General features: G+C 36.5%; 1 protein-coding gene, 2 long non-coding RNA genes and 4 other non-coding genes across 8 annotated transcripts; 6 read left to right on the top strand and 1 right to left on the bottom strand.

The window, feature by feature from the left end:
• The first annotated feature begins 3,694 nt into the window (after positions 1–3,694).
• On the top strand, positions 3,695–3,818 carry LOC121251295. Its single transcript, XR_005937963.1, has one exon. It is a non-coding gene; the product is annotated as a small nucleolar RNA SNORD14 (small nucleolar RNA).
• A 185-nt stretch (positions 3,819–4,003) lies between these two features.
• Positions 4,004–4,103, top strand: LOC121251277. The gene has a single exon (XR_005937946.1). It is a non-coding gene; the product is annotated as a small nucleolar RNA snoR99 (small nucleolar RNA).
• A 318-nt stretch (positions 4,104–4,421) lies between these two features.
• On the top strand, positions 4,422–4,544 carry LOC121251296. The gene has a single exon (XR_005937964.1). It is a non-coding gene; the product is annotated as a small nucleolar RNA SNORD14 (small nucleolar RNA).
• Positions 4,505–5,204, top strand: LOC121251244. Its single transcript, XR_005937936.1, has 2 exons — positions 4,505–5,007; positions 5,104–5,204. It is a non-coding gene; the product is annotated as an uncharacterized LOC121251244 (long non-coding RNA).
• On the top strand, positions 4,811–4,933 carry LOC121251293. Its single transcript, XR_005937961.1, has one exon. It is a non-coding gene; the product is annotated as a small nucleolar RNA SNORD14 (small nucleolar RNA).
• A 7,377-nt stretch (positions 5,205–12,581) lies between the features above and the next one.
• LOC121250607 (ubiquitin carboxyl-terminal hydrolase 27) lies at positions 12,582–19,570 on the top strand. Of its 2 annotated transcripts, XM_041149756.1 has the most exons (11): positions 12,582–12,726; positions 12,885–13,197; positions 13,501–13,627; positions 14,677–14,777; positions 14,857–15,087; positions 15,473–15,541; positions 15,646–15,774; positions 15,975–16,112; positions 17,946–18,008; positions 18,292–18,627; positions 18,990–19,570. In XM_041149756.1, the coding sequence occupies exons 2-11, from the start codon at positions 12,925–12,927 to the stop codon at positions 19,245–19,247; spliced, it is 1,725 nt and encodes a 574-aa protein (XP_041005690.1). In that variant the 5' UTR covers positions 12,582–12,726; positions 12,885–12,924; the 3' UTR covers positions 19,248–19,570. The 2 variants fall into 2 exon arrangements, with proteins under 2 accessions (XP_041005690.1, XP_041005691.1); XM_041149757.1 differs by lacking the exon at positions 17,946–18,008 and having other exon boundaries at positions 12,624–13,197.
• Positions 19,571–20,894: 1,324 nt separating this feature from the next.
• LOC121250604 lies at positions 20,895–21,383 on the bottom strand. The gene is made up of 2 exons (XR_005937818.1): positions 21,239–21,383; positions 20,895–21,124 (listed from the first exon to the last, which is right to left on the bottom strand). It is a non-coding gene; the product is annotated as an uncharacterized LOC121250604 (long non-coding RNA).
• Positions 21,384–22,587: the final 1,204 nt, after the last annotated feature.

The raw sequence follows: 22,587 nt of genomic DNA on the forward strand, positions 1-22,587 counted from the left end.
GAATTTGATAATTTATAATGTTGGCTGCACTTGAAAAACACGTGTGATTGCTCCAAGCGTGGGGTGCCCATAGAGGTGCGCGGTGGGGCCCTGCCACCGGTTCGCCTACCCCCAACATTCGACCACCACTTGGGCAGTCGAACACCCTCGACCGTCAAATGCTAGGGTCGCCCACACTTGAGAGCCCATGTAGGGACAGTGCATGGGCTCGGGAAATACCATGTCCGCATATATATGTATATATATGTATATATATATAATAAAAACTACTTTCTATAATAAAACAACTTCGTTTTATGACAGAGTTTTCTTATAAAATCTCCCAACCTATCCCCTCCTCGTGTCTCTCTTTTTCTTCTCTCAATCTCTCTGTTTTATGGCGTTGCCATCTTCCACAAGCCGGTCGCCATCATGGTCTCTCTCCCTCTTGCCGTCACCTCTAGCCAGTATGTTAGACCCCCATGTCAAGTTGCCTCTAGAGATGTTGCACATGCCTTAGTCATGTTGGGGACAAGCACATTGGCTAGCCCATAAGTATGCATTGGCTCATGGGATGACATGCACGGGGCGCCCAGCATGTATGCATGATTTGGCCCGCGCGTTAGCACACATGGGGCGCCCAGCATGCGGGCTAGCGAGGCTAGTGAGGGCCTGCCTGTGCGCACAACCATGCGTCGCGCGCCCATGCGCTCGGCAACACGCACAACCATGTGCGCAGGCATGCACCGCACGCTCATGTGCGCAACATCGGACTGCGCGTGGCAATGCAAGCCACAGCTCGCCGCGTGCGCTTGCAAGTCTCAGTGTGCAGGCCCATGCGCACCTTGATGGGCCGCGTGGCCCTTGTGCGAGCCCATGCTCCGCAAGGCCTTGCACGGCACTACCAGCCCACTCAGCGCGCGCACACACACCTGTCCAGCCCTGCTGCACTCCAGCAAGGTTAGTGGCATGCCTCACGGCATGCCATCCAGCGCACGGCTCCAGCCCGTGCCTTGCAGAGCAGGTTAGTGGCATGCCCATCAGGCATGCTATCCAGCGCATGGCTCCAATCCATGCCCTGCAGACTCACCGCCTAGGCCACCATCATGAGCCATGCCGTGCACCACCATGGCTCACTATTAGTAAGCCATGTCGCACCACTTGACCATGGACCAGCCCGAAGATCACTATGCACCAACTTAGCCCACCATGGGCCATGCATGCCACAGCTAGCCTTGGTCCATGACCACTATCATGTTATTTATTTTATTTAGTTAAATTGATTGATCTATTTATTTTCAAGGGACCTATTGAGAGTTTCCAATTTGTATTGCTTATAAATAAGACATCTTTCATTTGCTTTAGAATCTTTTGGCAAACTCCTAGAGGGAAGACTATTGTTTGAGAGATCACAAACCGGTGCTATTGCACTTGGACTTTTTGGGTGAAATTCGTGAATCCCAAAGAGAGAATCACACTTTGCAATTCTTTGAATAAGTGTGATTCATTTATCTTGTTATTTGCAACTTGGTGTAATTCATGAATCCAAGTTGAGTTTATCAATACATGAAGTTTATTTAATTCTTGTGCAATTCGTAAATCAAGTATTGGATTATTATTGTTTATGCTTTTGTTCATTCAAGTTCATAAGTATTTGCTTTTGTTCTTGGTGTTCTTCATAAGTTTGCTCTTCCAATCCATTCAATCTATAAACGTCGACCAACACATTGTTTGTCAACTTTCCATATTTAATTTGCCTCTTCAAACCCTAGCCTAGCCGAAACACACTTTCCCCTTTGGTGCAAAGTCCTATTCGACTACTATTTGCCTTATTTGGACTTGACCTAGCCGCCCACTCCATTTGCCAAACTAGTGCTCCTATAATTTAGGAACCCTAGTTGACCCAAACACTTCACCATACTCGGCTAACTTCTTTCCAAATTGAGTTCCTAGATTTTAGGAACAACTTCCTAAAATCACTCTCTAGCCTTGTTCGGCCAACCCTAGCCGATCACATACCTTCCCATCTTCCAAACACTAAACCTAAACCCTAGCCGTCCATCACACACCTTTCAAACCCTAAACCCTATCTTCCAAGTGGCGCCAACCCTAGCCCACTCTAGTGCTGTGCGCCCATCATCCATTGTACCCCATACCATTCCTTGACCCTTACCACCACTCCATACACCCATCTTAGCCTAAACACCTAACCTCACCATACCCAAGTGGTCATCTTGACCACCATTGCTCGAGAACCAAGCAAGAGAGGAACAAGGATTCGGTCATCACAAGACCATCATTGGCGTGGAGAACTTAGTGTTTAGGGACTTGACCTAAGTCCCTAACACGATATCTCTCTAGTTGGTGGTTTACTGGTTTTTGTTTGGGTGGATTTGTATTTTTTCAGTGGTTGTGGGTGGGCAGTGACACTCTGTTTAAAAGCCATTCCCATTGTTTTGGCTCTTACATTTCTAAAAATAAAAACTTTTTGGCTATAAGATCCATTCTTATACATGGATTGAGCGTGGGCTGACAGACCAATAGGCCAATCAGCCTCCCAACAGCCAAACAAGGGCTTGCCTTACTGAGAGCAGGGCTGGAGCCAAGAGTTGAAATTGAGTAAGATCACATTGAATTGTGCAAATGCAAATCCAATAAAGGTTTTTGACTAATAGAGTTTCAAAATGTGTTGCATTGGATTATGTAAATGTAAAAAAAGATGACTTTTTGCTAAAATAAGTTAGTATTGTGGGTCAAATTTGGTAGTTATTATAGCATGGCCAAAAGGAATACAAAATATTTTCTTCCTTCATATTATGATTTGGTTGTAGCAGTTTTTTTAGAGCTATAATATTATTTCTAATTAACGTATAATTAGTAGAATGGTAAAATATAATAAAATTAAATAATTAAAAAATAAAAAAAAACAAATTAATATTATCCTATTATTATATAAAGAAGAATAATTCTATATACAATCGTGAAGTATGCAACATTCGCGTAATCGCTTTGAAAAAGAGTGGAGTCCACTATTAAAAAATTAATTTTTTTATGTGGGTCTCATGTTTTATTCATTTTTTTTCAAAATGATTACGCGAAGGTCGCACAATTCATAGTTGCAAATATATTTTCTCTATAAACAATATATGGATACTACCATGTAGAGATTTGATCTGAATAAAATAGATAAAAAAAAAAATCATATCATATTAATTAAAATTTGGGTTTAAATTTAACTATTTCAATGAAAGGCACCGGTACCACGTCTGTGGTCATTGAAGTTGCAGTTTCGCGGTAGGGAGTGAAGCCCAACCCAAATGGGTATCCTAACTGAAGACTAGCCCACGTGAAAAACAAAGAAGAATCAAGACAGATCCGAACACTACAGTAGGTCTAGAATGTTCCATCGCCAGATCCACCGCAAACATATCTTGGCCGTCCATTTCACGAAAAACCCTAAAATCCCAAACCCTTCCCACTATAAAGTTCCCCCTCCTCCCCTTCTAGCTTGGAGACTCTCTCTTTCCCTGCTTAGCTCTTTTGCTTGATATTGGCGTTGGGTCGTTCAGGCCAATTTTCTCTCATACAGGTCTACAATTGTCTTTGTATCTGTGTGTTCTGTTTGTGAAGCTCAATGTTCTCTCTACTATTGCTTTTTGGTGTATAATCATGTATCTTGTATGTGTTCATATGTTCATATTGGGTTTTTGCTCGTGGTCGATGATGAAAGATCCAAAGGCTTGTTTCTCAAAACATTCGCAGTGGCCGCCTAAGAGCTTTCGCCTTCGCCAGGCTTGAGAGCTTGTGCTGCATCTATCCTTCCTTGGATGTCTGAGACTTCGAAACTACGTACTTTTTATTATTCTTGTTCGCTTGATGCTTGCAGTTATTTAATCCTTTGTAAGGTTGCTCCCTTGTTCTTTTAACGGTTTTGGGAAATGCCCATAGTTTTTCGAATGTTTTGGCATGTGAAGTTTCTGTATTGTTTGGGGACTTCACGTCTGCCCCTCTAGCAGTTTTCCGAGTGCTTCAGGGATGAACATGTCCCGAACATTCATCCATCCGTTTCACTTTGTCAGCTGTCTCTTCTTTTGTCTTGCTGATCATTTTAGGATGGTACATCCTCTAAAATATTCATCTAATCGTCCTATAGAATTTATTTATTTATGTTGGAAATGTAATTTTTACTATTGAAACTTAAATCAATATAGATCTATTTTTTTTTTTTTTTTAAAAAAACTTGTTTGGTTTGTATGTATACCGATTGTAATCGTATCCCGAATCTCTGTAGGCTTGATTACATTCACTTTTTAGCATCTTTGTCATTTTGGAAACCTCTTAACCCTTCAATGTATGCATAATGCTTTGAATTATCTTTATGGCCCCTTTCTGATTTTGGATGTTTTTTATGTTCTTGATGTTTTTCAAGTAGTCTTTGTCAATGTTTATGATGAAAATCCAAAGGCTTGTTTCTCAAAACATTCGCAGTGGCCGCCTAAGAGCTTTCGCCTTCGCCAGGCTTGAGAGCTTGTGCTGCATCTATCCTTCCTTGGATGTCTGAAACTCTTCTCTTCATATCCACGCACGGAAATTTGTTGAATGGATTATTGTATTTGTTTCTAAGATAGACGAACGTTATTTTGTCATGTTTAATCTGTCATTGCTTTGTCCCTTGGTTTTAATTTAGATGATATCTGTTCTCATTGCCTCTTTCCCGCTGAAAGTGTGATTCTCGGACTGAAAGTTTCGATATTTCATGAATTTTAGATGTGGAGTTTGTGGATTCTCTTTGTTCTGGATATTAAATGTAATTCGCTTTATCAAAAATGTTGACCAATGATGATAAATCTTAAGGCTTGTTTCTCAAAACATTCGCAGTGGCCGCCTAAGAGCTTTCGCCTCGCCAGGCTTGAGAGTTTGTGCTGCATTATTCCTTCCTTGGATGTCTGAGGTCTTCATCTTATGATACTTGTTATATTACGTCGTCTTATCCACAGTCATAAGTTTCAATTCTTTCGTTTTGGTCTTGTTTTTGCACCGTCGCTGCCCGGAGTTGCGAAGGAAGAACTATTTTGTTTTTGGTCATTGATCCGTAGCGGATGTCTCAAGTTGTAAAGGTCTTAGTGTATTCTTTTGGTGGATGTTCCGTCTAAGGTTCGATTTCTCTAGAAGTGTAAACCAATTCTCTAATTAGATAGCCACTCAGATGAGTGGTTTAACATCAAGACTCTTAATACTGCTCAAGAACTACTAATTAGTTTGTGGTCAGGAGTTGGATGAATTGGCCTAGAGTTAATTCTTGGTGGTATAGTTTTTGTGCTATGCTCAGGATTAAGGTTCAAATCTTTTTGTGAAAATCTGCCTGATTCTCTAATCAGATAGGGTACAGGTTGCGGATGGACACCCGTCCGTCTCTTGCTTGCATAAATGGATCATTGGTCTAGAGCATATTTTAGGTTCAAAATATAGCCTAGTAAGCGCATTCTCGTTAGTTTAGTCAAAGTCCAATAATAGTTAAATTTTAGTTAATATGTATCAAAAAATCACCATATAGGATTGGTCATCTCTATAAAGTTCTAGACTTCTGTAACTTTCCAAATTTGCAGCTACTGTTAGCCAAAGTTAACATATTAAAATATTTCATTCTCATTCTTCTTACAAAATATGGAGATATTTTTTGTATTAAATTTGGTTCGATTTATTATTATTAATAAATATAAAATATGATAAAAATAAATTAATTAGTTAATATTAATTAAAATATTAATTATTAAGTTAATTGTAATGATAAGTTAATTATAATATAATTATTAGTAATATAAATATTTAATATTAATTTGATATTTAATAAATGTGATATTATTAATATTAATTTAATTATAATATAATAATAATTATTATTAATATTCAATATTAATTACATATTTAATAAATCTAATAAATATTAATTTAATTTAATTAGAATATAATTATTATTAATATTAAATTGATAGAATTATAAAATGTGACAAAAATAAATTAAATAAAAAATTTATTAAATTAATAATATTTTATTATTATATAGATTAAATAGTTAATTTAACGTGGAGATTGAATTTAAATAGAATAAATAAATGTAAAAAGGTGTGATTAATTAAATTTTGAATATGAATTTAGCGAAGCCAATGAGGATGTATTAACACATGTAATGGTTTTTAACTCATGTGATAGGCTAAAACTGTTGTAAAAAGAACATAAAATTAAAAATAACAAAAATAAATTTACGTTAATAGAAATTATATACTATTTAAGTTGTAATTATTAATTAATAATTATAACTAAGTTATTACAGTAAGACAAATTAAGAGAGAATTATTATAAAATTGTTATACTGTAGAAACAGTGAAATAACAAAAAATTAACATTTTATTGGTAATTATTAATTAATAATTATAACTAAGTTATTACAATAAGACAAATTAAGAGAAAATTATTATAAAATTGTTATACTGTAGAAACAGTGAAATAACAAAAAATTAACATTTTATTGGAATTACGATGTCAACGGTGGTAGAAGAGGCAGTGAGTTGATTTTATTGTAGAAGAGTCATTTTATTGGAATTATATTTCAGATTTTATAATAAAATCTGAAATATTAATAATTTCAAAGAAAAATAAATTAGAATTATAAATCACAAATAAAAATTTCATATAAAAACATATATTACAAATGTAAATATTACAAATATTAGTAATATTGGGTTAGGATCATTGAATCCTTAGATTAGGATTCGGCATTAAATTATAAAAGTTAAAAAAATATAAACAAAATAAGTAGATATAAAATATTATATAAATATAAATAATTATTAAGAAAAAATTGTACAAATCAATGACAAATAATGGGATCAATACACATAAAGTATATGCATTAAAATTTAATATGATTAAATGAATATAAATAAATTAAAATAATTAAATGAAATTTACGGTTACTAAATTTAAGTTGGTCGCTATCTCTCTTCTCATTGGCATTTTTAAAATTAAGAACATTTGGAATATGAATTGAAATCTTTTTAATCTAATTATGCATGCAAATCAATATCTACACATTGTGATTATAGATAATAACTTTTGGAATGGAACTAATATATCCTCTCGTGCTAAAGGCTTACTCAAAGGTTATGGTGTTAATAGAGACAACTAAAATACTGCAGACTATTTCTTTAAGGATAAGATATTTCACGACATTGGTCTTCAATATGCTAATATATTAAATATTCGTGTAAATAGTTAAAGATCTATTGTCAAGTACTTGTGTACCTCCATCTGAGACTCTATAGAACGATGGACTATGGGATTGTGTTCCAACCTCTCACCCTATTCCAACCTATGCTTTTTTCTAACCTTATCTTCTGGAGGAGGCGTGTGGTAGTTGTAGGTGTTGGAATGTTATCACCATTGAATACAGTAAACTTATCAAACAATCTAGTAATGATCTTCCTAACCCTTGTCGCAAAAAACTCTGCCCATGCATTTTCGTGTGCAATTCTTAATCCATACATCATACTATTAATTTTAATTTGAAGGTCAAGAGCAACAACTATATATAACAAAATATTAGTCCTACTAAAATTTTCTCAATATTTGTCATACTTCACTTTCATCATCAATGTCATTTCCTGCATCCTAAGTGCACATTTTATCAAATTTTTCTTTTATCTTACATATTAATCGGCAGAAATGAGGGAATATAAGGTACAAAGAACCAGATAGTTTTGGTGAGACCTCGTCGAAAAGCTTAAAAAAATCTATAAAAGTAGCAACAACCTCCCAATAGTCATCATTAAGTTTTTACAATCCTCCGTGCTAATAAAAATATCTAACATATTGAATATTTTTATCATCTAATAATGGAAAGGTCGACTTATATTCTTGGACCACTTTTAACAACAAGAATGCTGAGTTCCATCTTGTAAGAATATCAGTATAAAGATCATTCTTAGATGTTATGCTTGCAAATCTTACAATCTTGAATTTCACAAATCTCATAACAGTTCTGATCCGAGCAATTGAGTTATCGAGATCTTTTAAACTATCAGTAACAATTAGATTCAGAATATGTGCAACGCATCTCACATGCAAACACTCACAATTAAATTGTCTTATTTATCTCTCTAAGATATGTCTTAAAATATCTCAATGAGACACTGTTAGATGAGGCATTATCAACTGTAACTGTTAGAACTCATGCCAACCTCCACTTATTTGTTGCGACCTCCAATACCTTCCCAACTGTCTCACCCTTGTGGTTGAAAATTTGATAAAATTTTAAAGTTTTTTTGTGTAATGTCCAATCACAATCAATAAAATGCACAGTAAAAAACATATAATTAAAATTTTGGACGGATGTCTAAGTATCGGTGGTGAGGCACACTATTTGACCCTCCAATTGGCCATTCAACAACTATTTTTCTGACATATAATTTTTTTTATATCCTTTGCCACCGTGTGGCGAGAATGAAGATTAAACCTAGGTTCCAAGTACTTAAAATATGTTTGGAACTCTTTCCTTTCCACAAATGGAAGAGGTTGCTTGTCCATGATGACCATACGAGTTAGGTGTTTCCTACACTCTTCGAGATCATACTTAGTATACCCCTTCAACGTTACATTCTCACTACTCTCATCTGCCATTTTTTTAAGTTCAATATCTAGTTTATAGATTGACTCTTATTTTGTAAAGATTTTAATATTGGACTCTTTTTTGCATTTTCTTCTAAGTGTACCTTTAATTGAGATGTACCATGTCTCCTATAGTAACGTTCATACACTTTACCACAATGGTTACATTTAGTTTGGAGATTATTAAGGTCATCATCCTCTAATTTGGTAAAGTGAGTTCAAAGTATTGAAATAGATTTCTTGCTTTATGGGAGGCAAGGGGGCAGGGTAATGGTCCGTAGGGGTAGGGGTAGCATCTGTAGATCCGGTAGGGTTAGGTGTTGGAGTAGGGTTAAGAAAGCTAACACTAAAATCTAACAAACTAATTATTCCCCAAAACTAACAAAAATCTGAAATGAAGCAAACATCACAGCAACAATTAAAACTATGCAACAATCACCCAAAACAGATTGGGATTTCGATATTGAAATCTCTAATTTAATTTAGGGGTTTCAATTCGAAACCCTAAACTAATTTAGGGTTACAATCCAAAACCCTAAAAAATTTCAAATTCACAATTTAAAAATTAAAAACATCAAAACACATGCAAAATTTAATCATCCACACCACACAATTCACAATCTCATCCTCCAACTTCTCAATTTTATCTCATCTTCCATAACTCAAAAAAAAAAAAAAAAAACTCGGCATTCATGTGAATCGGGAACTTACCTTTGGTGATAGACTAGGTGTGTGACGGACGAATGGCAACAGAGAATGGCTTGATAGCGTACGACGGAAGGACTTAGGGGAGAGAGAGAGAGAGAGAGAGGGTGGTGGGAAGGGGATAGGGGTTAACAAACTTATCAAAACGACAAAACAATGTCGTTTTGATATGGGTTGTTTAAAAAAAAACCCAAGTCATCAAAACAATGTTGTTTTGTCAATGACAAAATGACGTATTGACAAAATGACGTCGTTTTGTTGACTGTGGTTTTTTTAAATTATAATATACATATATTATATATATATATATGTATATTTATTATTATTTATTTATATATATGTGGGGCGGGGCGGGGTTGGGCCTAGCCCGCCCCTCTCCCTCGCTAGGGGCACTAGATGCGGACAAGGCCACCTACCCCTGCATCTAGCGGACATGGACAGGGCAAATTCAATGACTTCGTTTTTTTTGTTTTGTTTTTGTTTTTTTAATGGCTAAGTGTTTTTTAATAAATTTATGATTTAAAAAATATATATATTTTAAGAAATTTAAAAATATTTTTAAAAAAAATTTGCATAATTGGTAAAAATTTAAGATGGTGTTTCGGTGACTGTAGCATGATTCAAAATATAAATAGAGTGACAGTAATTTATTAGGTTTGGTATCTCCTCACCTGGCATATCTTTCAATAGCATGGAGGATTTTAGGATTTTAAATAGAGGTTGTAGGAGATGTTAAGTTATTGAAGAGAGAATATTTGTGGTGTCTCTAGTGTCATGAAGTCTATCCGAACTTTAGAAGATTCTCTATTGTTATAAGGTCTTTTTACTTTCTTGGAGTGATTTGGTCATGCTTGCTTTATGAAACACTTGTTTTTTTATGTTTGAGTGAACTTTCTTATCTTTGAGCTTGATTCTTGACGTTATTCTTGGGCTTAATTCTTGATTGTTGACTTTGTACTCGATAGATGCCTATGAGGCTTAAGATCGATTTTTTCAACAATAAGGCCTTGAAAATCTTTAAGTTAATCGTGATAGAAATATTTTGTAGATTTGTCGTAACTTACATTTAGATGGTTTGGGAGCTTGTTGGCCCTCTAGGTCCATGCTAGATCGTTATTGAGTCCGTTGACTCATTCCTAAAAGTAATCATCTCGAAGCAGTTGTGAAGATCAAAAGCTCGTTTCTGGAGGAAACCCACCTAAGGCAGTTGCGGCATAAGTGTCAGCACCCAACGTTGACGGACAGAGGCACTTGTATGTGCTAGCATTGATCGTCAAGTGTGAGTATAAAGGCACTTGATTTTACGTGCGAGGAGTGATGCTCTCAAAGGAGCATCATCGTCCTTTAATAGTCAAGGTCATGAGAATCTTCAAGTTAACCTATAGATTTGTTGTAACTTGCATTTAGATGGTTAGGGAGAACGCTAGCCCTTTGGGTCCATTCTAGGTTGTTACTGAGCTTGTAGACTTGTTTTCAAAGATAATTCACTTGAGGCGATTGTGGAGGTTGGAAGCTCGTTCCCGGAGGAAACCCGTGTGAGGCAGTTGTGGCATGAGTGTCGGCACTTATCTATGTTGATGTTGATCACCAAGTGTGAGTGCATGGACACGATTTTACGGGTAAGAAGTGATGCACTCAAGGTAGCGTCATCATCATTTGATTGTCAAGTACGAGTGTGAGGCACGCAACTTTAAAGGCGATGAGTGATGTGCTCAAGAGAGGGTCATCATCCTTTGATTGCCAAGGGAGCGTCATCACTCACTCATTTCCAAGTGTGAGTGTGAGGGGGGCCCCATTGGAGGGTGGCCCAGGCCCAAAGGTACCAAGCCACGGAGACCTAAAGCAGGTTGGGAGCCCAAACTGGGATGTTGGTGCTGAGCCCATGACCACACCGCCCATCCGGGAAGGCCTTGGCACCGAGCTCGGCCCAATCAAGGAGCCCAACATAAGGCAGTGATCATCTGGGACCTCGGTGGACTGCTGTGCCCTGCCATAGGGTACATAGCGGACCACTGCTGCTAGGTCTGCGTTGGGCGTGTTCTATCGTGGGCATGCCGGGCCAGAGACACGCCACATTCAATGTGTGTTAGGGAACCCAACACGCAACGACGTGCTATCAGAGGTACCATAGGATGGCTCAACCATGACCTAACACATTGTCACGGCAGGAGGGTGGTAGTAGGTTTGACTCAAGCACGACCTGACACCCCACGATTGCTCTTGGTAGTTTGAACCGCGACTTGACACATTACCATGACAGGAGGGTGGTAGTGGGTCTGACCTGAGCACGTCCTGACACACCATGATCTCCCTCGGTAGTTAGGTCCAAATTAGGTATAAATAATAGCCATCCCTCCCATGAAAAGGCTCTCTGAATCCTTTACTATTTTTATAGTTCACTTAGCTTTTTTCATCACCCAAGTATTCACCACTAACTTTGGCATTAGAGTGATCCCGGGCAACACCGGAGTCTCTTCTTCCTCTTAGCTGTAGATCTAGTGAGTTTGGTTGTCATGGTGCTACTCGGGCTGTGAAACGCGACATCAATAGTGAGTGTTCAAGTTTTGCAAATTGTCTTTCAAAATAAGTGAAACTTATTATTGAAAAATTGATTTTTTCATGTGGACATTATATTTACCCACTTTATTTTTTAGAGGAAATGTATAAAGATTGTACATTTTAAAACTGTAAATGTTATTTCCCTACCCGAAATATTGTCATATGTCAGGAAATACCATGAAGTTGATAACCATGCTTGGTTTTAAAAGGTTGTAGAATTTTTCACTATTTCTTTTCAAGCTCAATTTAACATCTTTTAAACATTATTTTCTTTTTCATCTCTCAAAATCCTTTGGATATAAGATATCCACCTTCGCCTTCTTGCAAAGTTTAACTTTTCAATCTTAGAAGTAGCCATCTCACGTGATATAAATCAAGAGCTCAAAATCTCAACATGTGCACATATATAAAAGTCAACATTTTTACAAAAATCTAAAAACCACTCTACACAAGTATTATCCAAATAACTTTACAATTTTATCAAAAATTTTATTAATCTACTTTTATAAAACTTAAAACAAAATATACTTAAAAATACATTATTCAAACTTCTCATATTAAACTCTAAATTTTACAGAATTAGCTGAAAATACAATTAAAATTCTTTCTTTTTTTAAAGAATTATAAAATTAGGTAAATTTCCGTTTTCCAAACATATGCTAGACCATTTTAATCTAGAGCTATTGGGCCGCAAATGTTGGGCCGAAGACCACATTCGTTGGGTGCAGGATTGCCTCTTGCTTGGCATGAAGTACAGAGAGCAGACTATCTTCCGAGGGGTTTTTTGGAGAGGAGAGAACCCGGGAAGGCGCGAACTAAGTTTGTTACTACTCATTTTCTCCATTTTATACTTGAATTCGTTCCCTTAAGCTCGAAATTCTGTGTCTCTCTTTTTGTTAATTCGCCAATCCTCTCTCTCTTAAGTTTTCCTTCCGGTCTCGCTGCTCTCTGATTGATTGTGTTTATACGTTTACCAGACTCAAGAGACAAATAAACTGACATATTTGGTCAAATAGAATGAGAATTGAAGGAGGCGTAAACCTAAATACAATACAAAGAATTCTCAGACGTGGGTTTAGGACTTTGTCATATGTCAACTGGGTTTCAGCTTCTGGGTTTCAAGTTGCTGCTCTTTTGGGTGTTGTTGGTTTGATCTTGGCTATAAGAGACGGTAAAGCGGGCGATTTGAGTAGCTTATTTTCCGAGAGAACGAGTCGTACGGAGAAGTTGCGGTTGGTTCCCGGGTTGCAAAATCTTGGCAATAATTGTTTTCTCAATGTAATTTTGCAGGTATGGTTACTTCAAATATTGGGGTTTTTTTTCGCTTACATTCTGTTTAGTTGCTATAAAAAATTGGAAGGGAGAAGAGAAAAATGAAAAGGAAAACAAGAGAGAGAGATTTTATTTTATTGTAATTTCTAGTTTCTACTTGGTCTTCGTAAAGAAAAAATTTAAGAGATTCTACGTTATCTTTTCCTTATTTTTAAAGTTTTATTTCCAAGTATCGAACTGCGTGTAATTGTTCTTTATCTGTTGGATGAGCCAAAATAATATATTCTTCTTGTTCGGTTTCTGAATCTGGGAAATTTTCAGGCTCTGGCCAGTTGTTTATACTTCCAACCTTTTCTTCAAAAGGTTATAGAGGAATTTGAATTATTGGAGGATGAGGGACAAGTTGCAAGCTTGCCGCTTACAGCTTCTTTGGCTACTTTATTAGAAGGTAACAATTAGTACTGTGAATTATTTGAATCGTGCTCAAGCGTTCCCCTTCAGTCTTATATTGTGTGTGTGTGTGTGTGTCATGGAAATCTGCAATCCACGGATCCAATAATTTTGACCTCAAAACTTGTTGGCTTTCTAATTAAGTGTACCCTACAATTCTCTTCTTGAATTGTGAATATATATATTGTTAATGCCAAAAATTGTAAAACAGACTGGAAAGGAAGAAAGAGTCATCCCTGACCCACGTTGGTGATTCGGGCTTCGATGCGGTGCTCTTTACGTTCATCTATGAAATAAATAATAAATAAGCAAATAGAATTAAATAAAAGAGAGACACAGAAATTTACGTGGTTAGCATAAAAGCCTACGTCCACGGGTTATTTGGGGATAAAATCTACTATAACAAGTGATATTTTACAATGTCTCATGGCCTCACATATCGCATAATACAATGAGAGAATTTAGTCTCAGGAGAGTTCCTCTAGAGATCCTATTGGTGGAGTGTGCCTGGAGAGAGTCTGTCAGATTTGTGGAAGAGTTGCTCCTTATATAGAGGTTATTTTTTTGGAGTGATAAAATCCAACTTGACTTGTGATACCTTTTCCTTTTAGGAGTTTGAGCTAATTTTTTTGCTTTATCTCTTTCCTGTCTTATCTTTTGACTTTATCTCTTCTCTTAGTGATAGGTTTCCAAAGGGTTTGACCTAGTTAATTTAGTCCCTATATATATATATATATATATATATATGTGCGGGCGTGTGTTCCAGTTAGACTATTCCAATTCAGCTCTGATTCCTGGATTACCGTACCATGAAATATGTTGCTTCATGATGATGACGGTTATGTTAGTTTCTCACTCAACTTTATTTTTTTTTTATTTTTGCAAACATTTCAGTCATTTTTCAGGAATGAGTCTTCAATCCCTGATTACTAAAACACTAAACTTAAATTATCTCCACTTTGAGTTTGTTATTGAAGAGTTGTACTGTTGCATTAACAAAAGCGACTTGTAGTTCTAACTTAAGTAGTGAATGGTCCATATCTGCAGAATTATGTGAAGTTGGTGGAGGAAGAGTTGTTTTGAGTCCACGTAAACTGATGATGGCCATGGCTCATTATATTCCAAATTTTAACCTGACAACTCAGCAGGTGCAGTGGTGCCTTTTGAATGCTTTAACAACTTTAGTGCATTATCCTAAGCCTAATTTTTTATTTCATGTCTCTGTAGGATGCAGCAGAAGCTTTTCTTCATCTTTTGTCCTCTCTAAGAGAAGAGTTTTCAGATTGTTATCTTCCAAATCAATGTTCTTTAGTTGATGTTTCTGCTTCCAGTCGTAGGATTCTCATCCCAAAGATGAGGGAGGATCGGTCTGAGCAGGAAAGATGGCAGCAGCACTTCCTTGGACCATTTGATGGAATTCTTGGTAGCATATTAACTTGTCAAAGCTGTTCATCTCAGGTTCACGTGGCTTAAATAAATAATAAGTCTAAAACGGCTTTAGTTTTTGAAGGCTCATTTGATTTGCATTTCTGTCTCAAATTTGCATGGATCAGCAAAATGTGTCATGACATCTGCTAGTCTTGGGATTGCTATTTTATCCTACCAACACTGTTGATTACTTTGTGTGTCCATGAAATAGAAACCTGTAATTACTTTAACCTGTACGCATGTCTGATTTTCTTTGATTTGTTCAGGAATTTGTTATCTCACTGTCTATATTGAATCTATATATGTGATTATCCTAATGACACTCTAATTAGACCTTTCTCCTTGCTCTTTCTCCCGATTTCCATTTCGTGACTTTATGCATGTGTTTTATATTTTTCTTTCGTTAATTTTGCAGATCTCATTGAGTTTTGAATCTTTTCATAGCTTGCCTCTGTCACCGGTGTTTGCTAATGTGGCCACCATTGTATGTTCAATGAAGATTTTGCTATTTTACCTTGTGCATGTTTAAGCCATCTCTTGCATTTCCGTCCTCATGGCCATTTTTTTTCTGTAACTGAGGTGCAACAGATGGTAGGATGTACTTTGGAGGATTGCCTGAAGCAGTTCATCATGGCCGAACACATCGAGAATTATCACTGCAGCCACTGTTGGCATGTGGCTGGAATAAAGTATTTGTCCTCTATAGAGGCAAACGAGGTAATTTTTTTTATGTGAGTAGGCTTGGTGCTTTTGGCTAACCCATTGTCCTGTTTATTTTTTTATCACCATGATTATTTACTGCCTTTGATTACTTCTATGCTGGTGTTAGTGTAGATGTCAAGTCTTTTTGACCTTTTTACTTGAAGCAATTGACTGCTGTTTTTCTATTTTGGGGTTCTTGTGCATATGTTGCCCAGACTGAGATTGAAAAACTTCGGAGATGTAGGGAGCAAGAAAACTGTGACTGTCGAAGACTTCTTCATCTAGCAACACTACCGTGGTCAAACAAGTTTTCGTATACGCTAAAGCAATTAAGCATTGCTCGTTGTCCAAAGGTACCCATGCTCAACCCTCTTTTTTTGTAATGAAACGTAAAGTACTTCCATGCGTCAAGTTTACATGGAAAGGGTTTCAGATGTGAACAAAAATTGGGCGTGGCTTTCTCTTAGGTAGTTGCTATGAGAATGCAGGAACAGCCTGGCAGAAAGTCACTACACCTTTCAAGGCCTGGGTTTTCATTAAGTTTTTATATCAAATCCTTTTTAGATAAGTAAATATATTATATATATCAATAGGAGTAACCAAGTACACTGGACGTATACAAGAAAACACCTAGCCCATACTAGCTAGCCCCAAATGACCCAAAAAGCCCATGAAAATTAGAAATCTATCCAAAATATATCAAGCGAGAATTGGAATAGAACACACTTCCCCAACCCCCACCCCCCGTAAGACTAATACTCCACCCGAAACTCCCTCTACAAGGACGTCTTCATAATGCCCTCCCTTAGAGTCGTAGTTGATTGCTTAAGAAAGACGCTTTAACTCCCTGCTTTTCTAAATACTTGATTTGGTTTCAAGTGAGTGGCCCGCCTCTATTGCAGTGAGTAGTGCTTTAAATTGGTCTTCACATCCTCTGTATGAAAGCCATACCATATGTTGAATCTCGTTAACCTTATGCAGAACCCAATCTAATGGTGAACCCGCTATGTTGTTTGTCCAAGGAAGAGAAACCAGGGGAACAACATTATCCCCAGACACAGTTCCCAACTGCTCTCCCGACCCTAGACGTTCCTCCTCACAAGGCACCAACGATAAACCTGTAATTTCCTTCCTGTAGTATCCTGCATTCAAATCCCGAACCTCCTCAACAGTTATATTGTTGCTGTCGCCATTAGAGGTTCCTTCACCTCCGGCATAGGTGTCATTGTTCCATCGACGAGAACATTGCTTGTAGGTGCTCCACCCCCCGACGACCCTTTATGTGCCACTTTTTCAGACCTTACTACTTCCTCAGAAGGCATAGAACAGGTAGAGGGAGCACTACCTTCTGTTACCCCATATTCATCTTTTGAAAGAAGCTTGTCTGCTTCTTTCAAAGTACTCAAAACCCTGGAAGGACCCCATCTTCAACTGAAAGTGAACCCTGCAAAAAGGTTCCAACCCCAATTGTAACTGGTGTCTGAGGGCAGTTAGACGGCAAACCGGCGTGAACAGTGATGCCGGCGCGTCCGTTTTCAACCAACCGGCCACCACCCAAACCCATGACCAGGTCCAACCCCTTACCCACATTAATCATAAGATCTCTCCCCACATACTCCATAACTCCCGTCAATTGAGCTTTAACAGCCCACAAGACCCCCCCTCCACTTCTCCCACACTCAAACACTCTACCAAAGCAGCCATTCCCCAGCTCTTTATATCAAATCCTTGCTCCACACATATGGAGCAATGTCTGCCTGCTAATATTTACATGGATGATTACTTTGCATGATGATCTATGAGGGTACTTAGAAAACCAGGGTGATGATGGATGCCTTTTTCTACTACTAAAAAAAATCCATCTGTAAACAGCATATCAATATGCAACCAGACACGATTTCATTCAATAAAAACTGTAATAATCTGCATTGAAAAGCTAAATCCAAATCCTAAACTTTGTTTTTTGCAACAAGCTGCCAGGGAAAACCTAAAATCTACTCGAAACATGTATTTTTCCTTCAAATTTGTTTACTAGGCCCAAATTGTTCTTCAAAAAGGTGGGCTTTTACTTTTAGTAATTGATTTGCATCTGTCCTGACATCCCCCCCTGTCCTTCTGGATGTGTGATTATGTAATTTTATCTCCAAGGACATCTATCAACCTGAATCCTGATCATATACTTGCAGATTCTATGCATTCACCTAAAGCGTGTGTCAATAAATATGTTTGGAGAACCAGTCAAACTTCAGGTGCTCGAGTTTCCTTGCTTCTGTTATGTTTGATCCTTAATTTTCTCACTGTTTGAGACATACCATTTATTTTTACTGAACTTTCAAATAACTTACTATTTTTATTGACATTTTATCTTTGCTTTTAGTTTTTTGGTGCAGCTCTATCTATCTGCTCTTCTAATTTTCCCCCGTTTATTGACTATGTTGTCTTTGGTTCTTACAAACTTTTTGGAACGGTACGAATACATTCATTTCTGAAATTTATGTAAAGAAGTTCCAACTTCTCTACTGATGATTGTAGGGTCATATTTCTTTCCCCTTGATCTTGGACCTGTACCCATTCATGACAAGTGGGGTGGGAATAAGGAGCTGGGGAGAAAATTTTCAAAGAAAGCAAGTGAAGCTACAATGTGAAAAACTAAAATCTCTTCGCAATAATTTCAATATGCAATTCGATACAAGAAAGGTTCATAATATTTATGGACAAATGAGAGATGTAAACTCAAAAGAATTTGTTTCCGATGAAGCTGAATGTACTTCAAATGTACAAGCTGTTCAAGGAGAAATCAATTTGGCTCAAACTGATGGATGCTCAGGATCTACGCCTACAATCATGCATAGGCAGTCTGATGACAGGGTAGGTTGGGTTTGCTGAAATATCTATGCATGGGCGTAATACTTGAATCTTGCGTTTTTCCTCACTGACACTAAAGAGTAATGACAGTAATGACAAAGACACAGCCCTTTATTACAACTATTTTTTCAACTCTGTTTTAAATAGAGTGTATTTTTGTAAAACAGAGTTATAACATTATTGTTATTTTAAAAAATACCCTCAATTTAAAACTGAGTTGTAAAAATGATCGTGTCTTTATCATTACTCGACATGGGTGGCATATTTCTGTTGTTTGATGAAATTCAACCCTTCAAGGTCTGTACTAGGCCAAAAGAAAAAAGCTCCATCAAAGTCTAGCCTTACTTAACAGTGTATTGGCGCAGGTGACAGTCGCTTCAGAAACTCATTTGTATCGACTTGTTTCTGTTGTGGAGCACTTTGGAAGAGCCGGTAGTGGGCATTATACTGTTTACAGGTGTGTGGGCTCTGATTTACACAAGTTCGTTCCCGATGATCAATTTGAGCCTGGCTTGGCACGTTGGTTTTGTATTTCAGATTCTGATGTGCAGAGTGTCTCTGAAGAGCATGTTCTTGCTGCCGAGGCTAGCTTGCTCTTCTATGAAAAAATTGTCCGAGGCTAGAAAAACGGCATATATATATATATATATATATATTTATATGCATATATATGTTTGTTGTGAAACTTCCATTTTTATACCAGAAAGGCCGAATGATGCTGTTTCAATTGCAACTCCATATAGAAAAGACTCTTCAAGTTCAATCTACCAAAGGCCGTTATAAGAGGCATTAGCAACTTGGAGAGCCTAAAAAGTTGAAGGTGAAAACCAGAAGATTCCTAACTGGTAGGAGGAGAATAAGACTCTTATTTTTATGTATTGTTAATGGGCCAGGAAAGATTGGTATATCCCCAAACAAATGCACTAATGGATTTAGCATATGGAAAGACGATGGGCCTGCTGGAAAGAGTTGGTATACAATCTGTTTTGAAATGGCAATATTAATCATGCTTACCCGTCAAGATTTTCAAGATGCAAAACCTCCATTTGGATCTATTAATTGAAGGCAAAACTTTCTAAATCCTTAGTTTGAAATAAATTAGATGCATATATATATATATATATATATATATATATATATATATAATTCTGTAGATTCCGTCAGCTTCATAAATGAGAGTTATTTTTATAAAATAACTTATAAAATTAGTAACATCGTTTTATAGAAACACCCTCAATTTAAAATATGGTTGTGTAGACAGTTAAAAAAAAGATTTTAGTTGTATTATTACTCTATATATATATATATGGGCGGAACATGCATTCATGATCTACATCTGCTATCCCAATGGGCCGGGTCATTTAATTTGTGGAATAATCTGAACTTATGAATAAAAAAAAGAAAGATGATCAGCCAATCACAAATTAAGAATTAAGCCTTTGAGGTTTTCAACCTTTTGTTTATGTTCATAATTCTTCGTAGTGGTTTGACACACACACACACATATATATTATAATAGAGATCAAATAATTTAGCCAAAAAAAATTATACAAAAGTAAACTTACAAAGTGACGAGACTTGACATGGTATACGTCAGATTATAAAGTTACTTTTATCTTAAAGTATATTTAACAAATCACATGAAGTCGCATTAGTTTGTGAATTGACTTTTGTGCAATTCATTTATACTGTCTATATCAATTTTCATAATAATGTAAATAGTTTCTGTTCACTACAGTACTGTGTATAATGACAGGTCATGCAACTCATGAGTACCTTATACGTATCTTGATTTTAGGGTTTTCCCAGTACCTATTTTTGGTCATCAATAAGCACTGTTTATATATATAGTACTAATTTATATGCGCAAGTACTCTATGGTGGCAAGCAAAATTAGGATTGCACCCTTCCTAAGATTAATGGAGGCGGCCAATTAATATCATGTGATAGATACTATATTAATGTGCATGCAAAAGCTTAATTCTTTTAATGGACCTCGCGGATCGTTTTCCATTATTCTAATTAGACGTAATATTACGTCTAATATATGGTCTATATATATATGGAGTACGATATATATAACTTTTGTAATTTATTCTTATATGTATATATATATGTATATAGTATATATATATATATATGCTATATACATATGGTCTATATATATTATATATATTATATTACGATTATATATATTATATTACGATATATATAATACATATTATATATATATATATATATAGACCTACTTATGCGATCAGACTGCAATATATAGGAAAAATAAGCAATTTCTTAATAAATCGAAGATTGTTGAACAATATTTAATAATTAATTGCATTTTAGTTATGTATTGGAGGCTTCCTTGTTGCCGGTGTGTAATCCGCAGCGGCCACTAAATCATCGCTGTCTGCAGCCCTATCTTCTTTTGGTGAAAACTTATCATCATGCAGGCTCGTCTGAGATTCATGGCTTGTAGTACTGATCACCCGTAAACTGCGTGCTGCTACCAAAACAAGTATTTAAGAATCAAACATATATATATATATATATATATATATATATATAGTTTTAAAGTTGAGATTTAATTAATTGGATAGGAATCAGAAGAGATTACCTCTGGCTCCAACAGAGAAAAAGCAAAGCAACATAAAAGCAACAAGAACAAGTTGGCGTTTGCATGGAACTGCAGCCATCTTAATTAAACTATATTTTTGAACAATATTCAATCTCTAACTTTTTTTTGGCATGGAGCCTCTTGATCATTTTACCCCCTTATATAGACACGCAAACTTGTACTTATTTACCTAGATACTTGGACGAGTTGCGTATTGGGATGTGTGCGTGACTAATATGGTGATGATCATCTAACAAGAGTTCACTTCAGTGTCTCCTTCTGTCTAGCCTGAAAACGATAGCATCGTGGTGCTTAGAAAACAGGTTGCATCAAAGACAAGAAATGCAGGAGCTGTTTGCATACTATAACCAGTTTGAGGCCAGGGTTCTGACTTTGTCTCCCCTTGAAAGGTGCATATTTTGTTTGTATTCCTTTTCTTCTTCTATTAGTCGACAATTGTAGTTAAAAAGTACTAGTCCTTATAATTAATTCCAATGTCGCTAAACCAGGGTGGGATGGGGCTCTGGGTTTGGTAATCATGTTTCTTCCATCAACTGAGTTTTTTATTCTTATGATGAACATGCTCTCATTGGCTTTGATGCACGATATATATATACACACACATATATATAAATATATGTATTAAGTTCATCCACCCTAACCCTAATTAGAACACAAGAACTACATGCATGATGCAATTGATTTGAAGTAAAGGACCTGATCAAATGCTAGGTTTAACCCTTTTGATTAATTCACTTCATGAGGCTATTAATCAGTAGTCATTGAAGCTAGAAGTTGTAACTTGGGAACAGAGTGCTTCAGACGTACCAGAGCTGTGGGACTCCCTTAATACCTATTCTCCGGCCAGCCCGTAGCAGTATTCATAACCCTGTACTGCCAAGCACATGGCTGCAATAAATTACCCTTGCTAGCTAGCTCCTTACACAAAGCATGATATATACATATACATACATACATATATACATATACATACATACATACATATATACATATATATATTATCATGTTTGTATATGCATGTAACTAGCTATAGCGCTAGCGAATGCCTAATAGCAGCAAGGCATGGTAAAAATTATAAGTACTCCGGGTCAGAAGAATTGCAATGGTGCGGCCAGTACAACAATCTGCCCAGTACTCTTGACATTGATTTCTTAATTATTGCATTATTTAATCATGCATGCAGCAGGTTCAACTAATGATCATTCAACAAACCATGCATTAATGAACGGAGGGAGAAAACCCGACACAAGTGGGACTACAATCCTTTTCAGATAAGGCGATCCATACTGTTATGTACAAAAATCACGTGGGATGGGCGAAGGATCATC

The sequence above is a fragment of the Juglans microcarpa x Juglans regia genome, chromosome 2D (assembly GCF_004785595.1).
Source record: "Juglans microcarpa x Juglans regia isolate MS1-56 chromosome 2D, Jm3101_v1.0, whole genome shotgun sequence".
Taxonomy (NCBI): Eukaryota; Viridiplantae; Streptophyta; class Magnoliopsida; order Fagales; family Juglandaceae; genus Juglans; species Juglans microcarpa x Juglans regia.